Here is a 14,570-nt window from a genome sequence, read left to right on the forward strand (position 1 = left end):
GAACTTCCGGCAAGTTAATATATTGTAAATCGAGCGAAGGAAAGCCCAATGAGTGGAGCTACGTATCAAAAGCTCCTATTGGTTATCTTGAGCCAAAGAAATACCTCTAGATATATCAGCAGAATACGTGGTCTGAAAGTCCGATACAATTCTTGTAAGTTCACCTTTTCGGAATCTGAGAAATCGCCTAAAATGCCGAGACGATCATTCGTAAAAAGCGAGATTTTTTTCTCATCGTCAGATCCGATTACAGAAAATCTCTTCCAGAGATACGTTTAAATTTGTGGCGTGTAAGCAGGAAAAAAAAAAAAAAAAAAAACACCAACTAAAATTTTATACACATCGTATAAAATTTCGAAGGAATTTGAAAGCTTTTCCTTTGAAGAAGGTAACAAAAGTAAGGAAATAAATGTGAAAAATTTGTATATTAGGAAGAAGAGAGAAAAAAAAAAAAAAAAAAAAAATGAATAAATAAAAATGCGCAGCTGTATCCGAAGAACAAAAAAGAAAATTATGCTCTGTAAATAATCAGCGACGGTGTTTGCGGAGTCTTTTGCGTTTTTAAGATCAAGAAAAAAAAGTTCTCGATATTCTCTCTATTATGATAAGAAGTTTAGATACTTTGATTGCAAGCGGCGGGTTGTCTGCTGTTTTTGAATTAGGCACCCTGCCTGTATCGTAGATCCGATCAAGCGAGCTTTTTGAAGGGGTAGGGGTATACCACGAAGCCTCACCGTCAAAGCAAAAGCCCTACCGAGCCTAAAGGATGAAGAGTTCTGCCGTGGGGCGAATTGCCCTCCTCGCGCAAAGCAGAAGATGCGTGATGGTGAGTCGGGGGCGATTGCGGGGAGGGTTAGATACGGCCGTGTGCGCGCGCTCTTCCCGGTATCAGCCCCCCCCCCCCTCCCCCCCCCCCCTCAGCGCGACATCCCCTCCATCCCTCCTCCCCTCTCCGCGGCCTCGTCGGTTCGTCGCAAGCTCGTCGCTCACCGTTACTCGGATTCGGAGCACAGGCACGTCGCGAGCGCAAAGTTGACGAGCACCGCGACGATGGGATCAGAGAAGAACTCGGCTAACGGTCGATTCCGAAAATCATGGGAAAAAGCCGTCGTAACGCCTGCAAAATCGCTTCCCTCGTCCAGTTTTTAGTTTTTAAGTTAGAATATCCCACCATCGCTTGGAACCCGGCACGCTGGTTCTCTTGAAATCGCAACAGACGAACCGAAAACAAACGTAAACATATAACGAAATACTAGAAACAAACAAAAAACAAACAAACACGTGTATAAAAAACCGTACGAGAAAAAAAAAAATTTCGTCAGGGGTGTTAAAGCTTTCGGATGCAATTACGGTTCTGACTGTTGAGTTTCTCTATACTTTGTAATTGTTTGTTTTTTTTTTCTTCTTTCTCTCCAACGTTATATTCTTCGATCGTTCGTACAACGTTCGCTTTGTAAAAGCTCACCGGCAACGAGTATTTGGCGGGAGAATGAAGCAGACGACGGGGAGTAAAGTTGGCTTGAAATTCTGTGCCGGGAAATTGAAAGAAGGAGGACTGAGATCGAAGTGAATGACGAAGGCGCCGGGGAGAAGAAAACGTAAACAAACAAACGAGCAGGATAAACAGCGTTTGATCGACGCGTACGATGTCCGCGGGAGCTTTCGCTGAGCGTTCGAAAACTTTGACAAGTTAATCACTGACTGATAAATAAATCGATCGATTGATCCGAGTGAGAATTGTAGAATAAAATGAGCCCAGAGAACTACAGCGACTAACGATGCTCAGTCCAAAGATGCAACGGACCGGTGAGTATGTAAAAAGCACAAATTGTGCACCTGCCGCTCTATTTATGCGTGTGTCCATTTGTTTTTAATTTTTCTTCTCTTATTTATGCTCGAAACGGCAACGCGATTCTTGTCAGCGCCATATTCGTGAAACGACAAGAGAATGAAAGTAACACCCATTGAAATATTCACATCGCTCTTTGACAAATTGCCTTCGCTTCTGGCTGTCGCTAGTTTGTCGAATGAATTTTTGACAGAGTTGTAATTTCACCGAGACTTCCGTACCTGCTTGTTTTTGCGCACGAGCCTCTTAGGGGTGTAATATTATTCGGCCTTGAGTGTACGATATGTTTCGATAAGCGATTACCGTCCAGAGAGATAATGACGAGTCGGTGTCCGAAGTTTTATTTGACTAATGCAGCAAGTCACATAATGTCTGGGTTTTTTAATTGCAGAAAAAATATTCAGTCGCATGTACGTCGTTGAGAAAAGTGTGCGTTATTTTATTTTTTCTGTATCGGGCTGCGAACGTGAAAACACTTCCGATATTCCATCTTAGGATACAAATATTTTTTCTTCGTGTACTTATACAACGAACCGTAGAAAAGTCATTTGTTTTAACACGGAAATTTCGTTTATATTTAATCAAATCCTGAATTTTAAAGTTTATCGTTTAAGGTAAATCGATCAAACAACAGACCATTTTATCATCGCCGGTGATTTTTTTTACTGATCACGACGATGAAAACTTTGTGGTAGTAATATGGAAAGGAATTTTCTAATTAATCATGTATCTAAGGTTACGCGGGTAAAAATAATTTGATATTCAATTTATAACATTTGTATGAAATGCCGCTGTGTAGTCGTACATATGTGCCAAGTTAATATCAAACATCCGAACAAATATTTGTCAACTTCGAACCAATTTTTCTTCTCTGCACTCATTTCTCGTTTCTTACAGTTACTACAAAATTCTAGTAAAATCGGTATCGTTACAACAGCGGTTTGAATATTGTTGGAATTACATGAAATTCTACTACAAGTGACTATTTACTATGATTTCGGTTGTCAATACTACATTTTCAAGTATAATTGTGAAGTTGGTTCAATTTAACTACATTTTTCACTGGAATAAAACCTTAACATCAATTTCTTGTTGCAAATTGACAATATCAATACATTCAAACTATTGCTGTAGTTACAAGAAAATATAGTACGAGTGACCATAATCAAAAAGATTAGTTACCCGTAATTATACATATTTTGGTTGCAGTTACAAAACTCATATTAATTCCATAACCTTAACAATGTTTTTCATCTATGTCAATGAGTGAGAACGTATCGATGACTGTACAACATAGTAAACAAAACTAAAAATTTCTCTCGATACGATAATTCTAATCGAAGACAACTCTCCGAATTTTCACAGCAGTTTTGAGTAATGAAGTGGAATGTTTTACTCACCTGGAGTGTAAATACTGTATAAAAAATACAGAAGAGTCCGCAAAAGAGTGGAAAATTATTCTCGGGGAAGACGATGCGATTCTGATCGAATGAAGAAGCCTTTCTTTTCGCCGTGAGATTACACGGATAGAAGCGAGGGAGCGGTTAAGGACGAAAAAAAGGACGCGGGGTTAAGTGATCGGGGAAAACGTTAATCGGAAATTAAGGACCGGTATTTTAGCGACAAGTTGCGAATTCACAGGGTCCGACTGGCTCGACGCGAAGCCATCGGCCTTTCCGTCGGTCCGCAAACGGGACAGGTTCGTTTAATTAGAGTATTCAAGGGAGGGACAAAACGGTGATTACCGTAGCGCCAGTCAGTCGAGTATTTCAAGTTTCGCATTACCTGGCAGCCCACTCGCGTCTCATTTAGTCCATTAGCGTTAATCTGCGAAAAAGGCAACCGTGACGCCTGGAAACTTGATTTAGATTCGAGGCAGCTCTGAATCGCGGACCTCGAGGAGATTACTTTGCATTTATATCGAGAGAGATTTACCATCGTGGTTAATGAACGGTCTTTGGCTATTATATATCATTCCTTGGCGCGGCTGGAGAACTGCACTAGTGATTTGGATAAAAATTAAAAATATCAGTTTTGTCTAGGTTTGATCAGAAAATTCATAAAAACATTTGTCACTATTCTTTTTCATTGTTAAAAATTCCTATACGGAACCTCCCCCGCTGTATTCGAAGTTTAGAAATGAATTCACCGTACGTTTACTGTCAATTTACAAATTCAAATCACTTTTTTGTATTTTTATTACGAAGGGCGTAGCCGAGTAAGCATGCCAAAAGTGCCCTTTATCGAAACGGATTCTGCGGATGACCAACTGTTTTTTGTTGGTAAGTGAATTACCTGTACAAAATTTTAACCTTCTTGTTCCATTTCTCTCGAAATTATCGCAAAAAATATGATTGTCAGTTTTTTCGCGAGAATTCTGCTATTTCTAGCCGCATCTTTTTTTTTAAAAATCACATATCGAGGAATTGTCCAGATTTTTCGGGAGCATACTCGATCTTATAAAATTTTCTGAACAATTAGATCACCGGTTTCCGGTGGATTTTGAAGAGGTACCACCTTATTTTTTCACAGTACGAACACTTGCTTTTATATAATTTTCCGTAATTTTTTTCAGATTTTTTCAAATGGTGCGTCATTGTCAAAAAAATCAAAAACTGACACGTTAAACATACTTTTTCACCAAATGATTCGCGGACGTCGTTTTATTCCGAAGCAAGTGATGTACATATTTTTGCATGTATTTTGATCACGTCTTCTTTTGGTAATTTTTTTGAGGCCATAGCTCTGTCGTTAATACGGGAAAAACTGTATCAAACTTCTATCTTTCGTTGATTTTTCAATTGTTTCATTTGGATTATCATTTATTTTAGCTTAAATCACAATACATTAGGATGGTCCTTATTTGGGAGTCGGAAAATTTTTTATTGGGACGTTTCCCAGATCTGTTCTAAATCATTCCTAAAAAATCTGTGTGAAATTTTAAGCCGTTATGTCAACTGGAACACGTGCCGCTGAGCTCTGCAACTGTTAAATTTAAAATACACGTAGTTTTTATAAACAGTTATTCAGTTTTGTATAACTTTGATATAAATTGAGAGACCGATTTGAAATTTGGCAGAGTTGTTGCTTATAATCATGGGAGCAAACTCTGAAAATTCCGAAATTTTATAATTATTTTTCCCGTTTGTATAATAAAAGTAATGTTACTAAACGTATATATGAAAAGAAATCCATTATAAAATGATGATAAAATTTTGGAAATTTTGAGGGCTTGGTCCTGTCATTATAAGAAATAACTCTGCCAAGTTTCAAATCGCTCCCTCAATTTATACCAAAGTCATACAAAACTAAATAACTGGTTATAAAAAACTACATGTATTTTTCATTTCAAACTTTCAGACCTTGGCGGCACGTTTGCCGGTTGACGTAGAAACTTTACACAGATTTTTATTCAATGATTTGGAACAGATCTGGGGGGTTCCTGCAATGAAAATCTTTCCAACCGTCAAAGAAGGACTATCCTAATGTACTGTAATTTAAGCTAAAATAAATGTTAATCCAAATAAAAAAATTGAAAAATCAACGATAGAAATAGTTTGATACATTTTTCCCATATTAGCTATTGTGCTATGGCCTCGAAAAAAAAAAAAAAAAAAATTCTCAAAAGAGGAGGCGATCAAAATACATGCAAAAATATACGTATCACTTACTTCGGAATAAAACGACATCCGCGAATCATTTGGTGAGAGGGCACTTTTGACATGTCAGTTTTTTACTTTTTTCACAATGACGCACTATTTGGAAAAATCTGAAAAAATTGTTCATACAGTAAAATGAAGAAGATGATACTTCTTCAAATTCCATCGGAAACCCGTGTGATCTAAACGTTCAAAAAGTTTTACAAGGTCGAGGCTACTACCAACAAATCTGAAAAAATTTGAAAACTGCAAAATACTGAAAATTACATTTTTTGCGATATCTGCGAGAAAAATGGAGTTAGAAGGCTAACATTTGGTATAGATCAGTCAGTTACCAACAAAAAAACAGTTGGTCACCAGCAGAATTCGTTTCGAGAAAGGGAACTTTTGGCGTGCATACTCGCCTATGCCTTTTCATCAGAATCAAAAACTGTCAAGGTAAACTTAAGAAATATGCATGGTAATTAGGTAATTTACGTCACTGCGCGAAATTTGTAAATTTGCAACCTGATTTCTTAAATTGAAAATTCTTCTTCACAGTAAATGTGTAGTAAATTTACAATCATTTTTAATAGTGCTCGTTATCGTCACTCGTAACATATTTTCTTAAAACTATTGCGACAATTCAATGCTGGTACACCAATAAATTGATGATAAGACCAAATTTAAATCAAAAAATTTAGGAAACTGTAAAAAAACGAATCAATTTTACAATAACCAGAAAATTCATTATCGAGAACTTTGCATGTAATTACATGCCGAATATTTGTCTTGTTTTGATGTCATTTCAACAATATTTGGACCGTCGTTGAAACGATATCCATTTAACCAGAACTTCCTGGTAACTGTAACAAATAATAATTTTTTCTGGAATTCAGCGTACCTTTTTTCTGGAGGACTAGTTTACTCATGCATCGTAATTATGACCGATTTCTATTTACAGTTGCAAAATTAACCATTTTGTTAGATGTCTGGAATTTGACTTGCAGAAAAATGATTTTGTCGAATGTGAAAATTTCTTTGGGGAAAAGGTGAAAAGATTTTAGTGAAGAGTACGAAACTTGTGAATATTATTAATTAAATTCGTTCATTTATTTCATCGCAATGTTGCAGGGATTCCAGATTACATTTTTTCGTTCTTTTCAATAAATCTTTTTTTTTTTATTTTACGTGGTTAATCCATTTAGTAATATGAACATGAGACTGAAACGTGTGGCATTCCTTTTGTATTACATTTTTCTATCTCCAGATAGCATAAATCCGAAAAATTTAATTACGGAGATTTGCTAGAGAAATCCAATGGACCTGTTTCTTCGAATTATAGTCTTCTTAAAGTAAGATTCAAGCTCAATTCGAAACTGAATCCCATCTACCTCTCTTCGGACTTTTCATTTTTCACTTGCTAAAACCGTTTAATTTCATCCCCCTTTTTAAGAGTAGCTGAAAGCGTGGTTACTTCTCATTTGGAATGATGCACTGGAAATGCGCGACTTCCAATGTAACTGCACTTAATCCATAATCCGCTTTAATAACTCCAAGGAGCCCTCCTTTGCTGTTTATGGCACTAATCTGATTCAGCTTCTCTTTTCTGCTTTGAAATGAGAGATTAGAAAAGAGGGAGCAATGCGGTTAATCCGAACAGACCTATTGTTAACCGTATTGACCTCTTCGATTATTATCTAATCTCTGACGATTTTCGTTGTCAATACAAAAATTTGAATTACATTTAATTTTGCACTTCTGAAAGATTTACTGATATTATTTGTGATAAAGGGTACATCGCAACATCGCGGAAGCTTTCGTAATAAAAATTGTCTACTTTTTCATTCAGTTCAATCCAAGATTTGATACATAATTTCGTAGTATTTCTTTTCTATGGTTCACTACCTTAAATCGAGAGACACGTATTTTTTCAAAAGTGCCGATATTGACGCCGAACAATTTTTCACATAAACTTTTGCGTAAGAAGTGACAATTTCGGAACTCTGAATGATCGTCTTTAATTATAGATTCTTTTTTCAATTATACTTCAATGATGCAGAATATGATTGTTATTTTTAATTTTTCAACATAAACATGAATTGTAACAAAAGTGTTTTCACGATATAATTAATCTAAGAGAAATTGCACTATTCGAAAATAATTACAACAGGCATGCAAATTCAGTGATTTAAAGTTTGTAGCTAAAAGATTGCTAGAGCCTTAAAGTTGGTAAGAAATTGACGATCTATCGAACATGAAATCGGTTGGCGATTTAATTCAACGTGTGACCTGAATAAAGGCATCTGTCGGAAAAAGGGGGAAGGAAAAATTCAAGCAGACTGAATGTATTCATGAAATGATTAATCTTTAACTGGTTCATTTCCATTTTGAAGGGAAGAATTTCACGCACATTTTTCGTGTAAATTGAATACGTAATTATTCTTCCCGGTATATATCTGTATGTACATACGTACATAACTTTACTACCGCCCGAGGTAATGTGTTGAAATATTTCTCTGCATTAGATACTTCGCAAAATATGTACTAAAACCGTTATAGTGAGAGTTTTGTTAATTGCGAGACTGTAAACTGAAATGACTAATATATTTTTAGATATTCTAAGCAGACTTCTAAAATTTCCCGTTCATTAGTATAAATTTCCCTGGAGAATTTATGGAGTTTTAAAAATTTACTGAATTCTTGTGTGTGATTTGAAAAACTCCATCGATCATTTTCCAGAAATATAAGTTCAGCTTATGCGAGATTTGTTGCTCGAAATAAATTCACTAAATTGTGTAGTGAATAAAGTTACCGCGATAAAAACTGGCTAATAATAACACTAATCAATGTTAATAAAATATTTTCAAATTTCGCAGAGAAATGAAATGATATTCTTTGGGAAACTTTCTAGAGGAAAGTTTCACCATGTCAAAGAGTAATTAAAGTAAAAAAAACAAACTAAAGTCATCTTTTTTTTTTTTTTTTTCCTCATCAATTTTTTCGATTTTAGCTAGTAGCAAATTGCAGTATCGAAAGATTTTCGTAGCGAACCGTAATTTGTGTGTCACATAATTTTGAATCGAGCGAAGAGTCGTTCTGTATTTGCATCGTAAATATTGTCGTACGTCCGACAGGTTAATTGATACGAAACAAATCGATATCATTGCTTTTCCTAGTGAGGGTGAACGATGCCCAACTGGTGATGTTGTCGGAGAGGGCACATTTCGACCACTCGCTTGCCGGACACCTTCACAAGCGCACCGCCGATTCCGCCAAATGGCAGCTGCGATGGTTCGTCCTTTATCAGGTAAGCAATTAGCAGATAGACCACTCACTCACTCACTCACTCACTCATTCGACCGGGAGAAAATATTGCAGGGCGTGTCACGTGCGAAGGGGAGTTTTTTTTTTTTCTTTCTCCCAGAACACGAGTTCGTTCGAAAAAAATTCCATTTCTATTCCCAACAGAACCGAACAGATCGTGTGCAATTTAACTGTCTGTATTGAATAAGGTGTGTCAGCCAAATGAAACATGTGCGTGAATAATGAATCAGTGATTTTAGCTGTGGAGTTTACTTTACGTAACGCGAGGATGTTTTATGCGTCATGCGTGTTTTCCGTGCACAAAGTATCTGTTTCTGTGGCGGTAGAGTGAGTTTGCGAATGCGCATGCGCGGAGTACCGAAAAAACAACTTTTCAGTCTTAGGAGATAAAGGTTGTCTTTCTTGTACTGCGCGCACGCGCTGTGCAAACAAGTCTGACGTTACGCGATCCTAACCTCAATTTCGTGCTTCGTGAATAAACGCGTAACATACCCTTGTTATGTAAAGAATCGTGTGTAACAAGCGGGCAACGGTCTTTTCGCCTCGCGTATTTGCAATATTTGCCTTTGGCTCGCCTGCGACTCATATTGTAAACTTACGCTCGGCTCGAAAAGACCGAGTTTGCCTCTTTGTTACGCAGTAGGTATACTAATGTGCTTGAGAAGGTACATGTGAGTATTCAAGAAACGTTCTGATGCTAGTTTTCGGACCAATCCCGAACGGAGTAATGGATTAGATTTGAGTTTTGACATTCAACGACTTGCAACTGAAAATCAAAATATCGAGCTTGACATAGGAATTAGCAAATATTGAAAACACTTATCGCACAATAGTATATAAATGGCGTATTTTTACAGTGTTGTAATCGAATATGTGTATTCAGCAGCCGTCATTCTATAATATCTAAATTGTGGATCAGTGAGAAACAAATTCCATTTCATTCTTTCGTTCCGGAATAATTATCCGAAAACCTGAAATTTTGGTAATTTACTCGAGTACAGTATCGTTATTCGTTCTGAAAGTAATCGTCGCTTCAAAAGGGAATATTAAAAAACTTTAGAAAGTCAAGCGTCTCCTAAGTACAGTCTAGCCAAAAAAGTCCCAGAATAATACCAAGAAAACGTATGAAAGAAAGTGTAATTAGTAAAATCAGGGTCAGGGATTTTCAGAATATTATTCGTTTTGTTTCAAAATCTCTTACTTTATAATCTCGCATATCTCTCTTCATTTCTCACAGTCAACGCGAAGTCATTGAACTTCGTTGAATTTTTCTCTGTGGTTTAAAATAAGAGATCGATATCCAAGCTGTCGTCTTTGAGTAGAAAGACAAGAAGAGTTCTGGCTCGCTGTCAACCTGCGCATGCGCAACCGCGGGAAATTTGAAATCCCTGATGATGTCACAGCGATTGACCCGAAGGTTAAAAATGTTCAGGAATGTTCTGATTAACCTTGAGCCGCTTCCGGTGCGATATTAACCACCCTACATTCCACAATTAATGGTTCCGAGCATTGCTTTCGTCAAACCGGATGCTGGTGTGACATCAATCGCGAGACATTCTTTTCCCATGATATCAACCACGAAGCACTTTCCCCCCCCCCACCAGGTCAAAACTGGAAACTTCAGCGTTAGTCCAAAGCTGTTCTTCCTGCAAATGAAAAGCACTTTCCAACAATGTAAATTGAAGAACTATCGATGAAGGATATTGAAGAAGTGAAACGTCTACTGCGAATCAAATCTGAACTGAATCGTCTCACAAGAGAATTTGGTCAGATACATAGTAACCATTAGAATCACGGATTTCTTGAAATTGACCGAAGTGGCACGGTTCGAGACGATTCTTCCTTTTGAAGAAGGTTGCAGATCTTGAAGTCTACTTTGATTATCGAGTGAGCAGAATTCGTCGAGTTAAGACAGAATTTGGGGAAAAAACGGTGACGGATCGGGAGGACGCGTTTACGGTTTTGATCCCAAATCGGTTAGTGAAAGCCTTGGAAAAAGACGAAGGATTGTTCAAGAGGACGATGACGGCTAGCAGCGACAGTCGGTTGCATCCCGCTATCTGAGTGGATCGTACAACAACTTGAATTCGTTTACGTGTGAAAAATTTCAAAAAACCTTACACAACAAATTTTCCACTTGACACTTCTGATATCAAATAAAAACGATAAAAATTGTATGAGTTTGTCAGTTGGCGTTAAACCATCCAGTCCACCGTTATCTTACCACATGTATCAGTAAATCAACGATCCGAAATCTATGCAGGTTCTATTTCGTAAAATAAATTCAACTCCAAATTGAGTTTCAAATCTACGAAAGTATTAACAGCTAAAGTAAGGTGAGAAATTAATTCATGAATATTTTTGAAAAAAAGCTTTATTGAAAAATATTTTAGGATTCAGCTGAAATTACTCGATAACGTGAATACAATAAGTTTGTTTTCCTCAACACTATCGTAACCAGCTTCTACACAATTACATCAATCGCTCAGCATCGCCTTCCCAACAGCATGTTAATTCGGTAACCAATTTTAAAGTAAGATAGCGTTTTGAGCTGCACAGCTTGAGTTGGGTATTGTAAGCTCATCGCATCGTACAGGTGCAGCTGAATTGGCTTGCATGGCTTGGAGCGATGAATAGCCCAAGTCCAGTAAATCGATGTTTCGAACTTTGGGTACAATTTTGTGTAGCCAATCGCTTTTCTCTGCTCATTTCACGCACACAGTGTGAGCTTTGCACAGCTCGTATTCAATTGTCCAGGCGACTTTCTCGAACGGTATATTTCCACAGCTTCGAAGGAGACCGTGAGAATTGCATTGCAGGCATGAATCTTGGGTTTTATATTTAACGTGTAGACAATCCTATTCGTAAGTTGGCTTGAAAAGAAACGTCGAAGGTTGTACATCCGAGTCGAGTGAAATTACAGTCAATTCTTTCAACGCAAAGGTGTTGTTATTGGGTCTACGGAAGCCTTGTACGTAGACGATAAGCTCCATCTTTGAACTCTGTGAGATTGCAAGAATGGGTCAGCTTTTCTAAACGTTAGTAAATCTTTCGTAAACCTTTTCGGATCTTTTTATGACTTTTGAAAACTCTTATGAATTTTTTGGAACTTTTGAAAACTTCCGAATTACCGAATTATCATGCTGTGGGGAAGGCGATGCTGAGCGATTCATGTAATTGTGCAGAAGCTGGTTACGATAGTGTTGAGTAAAACAAACTTATTCTATTCACGTTATCGAGTAATTTCAGCTGAATCCTAAAATATTTTTCAATAAAGCTTTTTTTCAAAAATATTCATGAATTAATTTCTCACCTTATCTTAGCTGTTAATACTTTCGTAGATTTAAAGCTCAATTTGGAGTTGAATTTATTTCACGAAATAGAACCTGCATAGATTTCGGATCGTTGATTTACTGATACATGTGGTAAGATAACGGTGGACTGGATGGTCTAACGCCAACTGACAAACTCACACAATTTTTATCGTTTTTATTTGATATCAGAAGTATCAAGTGGAAAATTTGTTGTGTAAGGGTTTTTGAAATTTTTCACACGTAAACGAATTCAAGTTGTTGTACGATCCACTCAGATAGCGCGGATGCAACCGACTGTCGCTGCTAGCCGTCATCATCCTTCTGAACAACCCTTCGTCTTTTTCCAAGGCTTTCACTAACCGATTTGGGATCAAAACCGTAAACGCGTCCTCCCGATCCGTCACCGTTTTATCCTCAAATTCCGTCTTAACTCGACGAATTCCGCTCACTCGATAATCAAAGTAGACTTCAAGATCTGCAACCTTTTTCAAAGGAAGAATCGTCTCGAACCGTGCCACTTCGTTCAATTTCAAGAAATCCGTGATTCTAATGGTTACTATGTATCTGACCAAATTCTCTTGTGAGACGATTCAGTTCAAATTTGATTCGCAGTAGGCGTTTCGCTTTTTCAATATTTTTGAATAACAGTTCTAGTCACTTCTTTAATTAACGCAGTTGGCAAGTACTTTTCATTTGCAGGAAGAACAGCTTCGGACTAACGCTGAAGTTTCCAGTTTCGACTTTAATAACATCCTCACCCCATGCATTTGAAACCTGGTGGAGGGAATCTATATCAGGAATATCACTTAGTTGATATCACATCGGGCTTTCGACTCAGAAACAGTTCTTGGAATTAAGAGGCGTAGGAACATAATCTGGTATTGTTGATATCAGACCAGCATCCGGTTCGTCGAAAACAATTCTCGGAACCATCGATCGTGGAATATAGGGTGGTTGATGCCGCACCGGAAGCCGCTCAAGATTAACCAGAACATTTCTGAACGTTATTGACATTCGGGTCGATCGCTGTGGCGTCACTACGGATTTCAAATTTCCCGCGCATGCGCGGTAGGTCGAGAGTGGGCCAGAACTCCCCTTGTATTTCTACTTCTATAATTTTAGTACGTGTTATTTTTGTACGTTTGTAGAAATCATTCTGGATTACGAATGTGTCGATTCGTTGAATTCTTAATCCGTGATTGTCTCGCGGTAAGATTAATAAAACGCGTCGATTTTTGCTTCCACTCTCGTCCTGCTCATTTCTTGAAAATTTTCTCCATCGCGAAACTGGCAGTGGATAAATCGGGGTATCTAATTCGCGGTTATAAATTTCCGCGAACATATTTGGCACGTCAAGGTATCTGGAGAGAAAGAGTTACGATTACTGCATTAGAGGGGGGAGGGGGGGGGGGATAGAAGCCACTGCTGAAACCGAAGCTCGGATGAGAAGGGAAAGTTTGACGCACTAGTTACACGCGGAGCACACACGTATATAACGGTATAATACCGAGATATTCCACAATGGGAAAAGTTGCTGACGTGTTTCAAAGGCATTCATACTGTCCCTTTGGAACGAAGTCGAACCGCGGACAGAGAACGTTATGATCCACGCTTCCACTCCATAGTCCTTAGAACTAAGCGGTAATAGTGGTTTCACTGCGGACTCCAACATCGTGGATGTGAGACCGCAAACGATCGTTAAACACCGAACAATTCGGTCAGAGGAAACTCGAGGTAACGGAAACGGCATTAACAGAGAGAGTGAAAACCACTCGTGTTTTTTTTTCCCCCTTCTTTCATGCTGGTATGCAAAGAACGTGCTTTTGAATTACGCACAATTTCCATTTAAAAAAATTATGCAATTATTGCGCGATAAACGAATGAATTAATCATGAATCAAGTCGCTTGTGTAAAATTGTGTAGTAAAATTTCCATTACGCCTGGTTGAATATCTGTCGAATTAATTAACCAACTGACCTCGAATATTTGGCAAACTGATCAGAATGTCGTTGGTAATATAGAACGTGGGTGGTATCGTTCACCGAAGAATTAAACGCCATATGCATCGTGATGATGGCTGGGTAAGGGAAACAGCAAATGGACACTCGAAGCAGAAGTCAATTCCCAGTAAATTAACATAAAGGTTTCTGCGGTGAGTGTAGGTACAGGAATGTTTGTTCACTGCTCGGTGTTCATTTACCGCAGCCCTTATTCGACCGTGTCTCAGATGAAATATTCGAGTGATCGTGGTTGGGGATTTAGCACATCTGGCTGCTTCAGCTCCGTAATTGTTATTCAAAATTCAAGTATAAACAGCGTACTTCATCCCGTTGTCTCCTCGTCGTTATGCTTTACAAGTTCGCGAGTTTTCTATCTACTGCTTTTTATTGGCAGATATTTTTACTTCAAACGGCAGATGTAGCCGGTTCCGGCAGAACCTGG

At 37.9% G+C, this 14,570-nt stretch overlaps 1 protein-coding gene across 1 annotated transcript in view; it reads left to right on the forward strand.

Annotated features, from left to right (window-relative positions):
* Window positions 1–1,014: 1,014 nt before the first annotated feature.
* LOC107222865 (ras-specific guanine nucleotide-releasing factor 2-like) overlaps window positions 1,015–14,570 on the forward strand; it is a 113,429-nt gene continuing 99,873 nt past the window's right edge. Inside the window, exons 1-2 of the mRNA XM_015662387.2 lie at window positions 1,015–1,806; window positions 8,667–8,797. Of these exons, the coding sequence (XP_015517873.2) occupies window positions 1,779–1,806; window positions 8,667–8,797 (159 nt within the window). The 5' untranslated portion in view covers window positions 1,015–1,778. The remainder of the gene's footprint in view (window positions 1,807–8,666; window positions 8,798–14,570) is intronic.

The sequence above is a fragment of the Neodiprion lecontei genome, chromosome 3 (genome assembly GCF_021901455.1).
Source record: "Neodiprion lecontei isolate iyNeoLeco1 chromosome 3, iyNeoLeco1.1, whole genome shotgun sequence".
Lineage (NCBI taxonomy): Eukaryota > Metazoa > Arthropoda > Insecta > Hymenoptera > Diprionidae > Neodiprion > Neodiprion lecontei.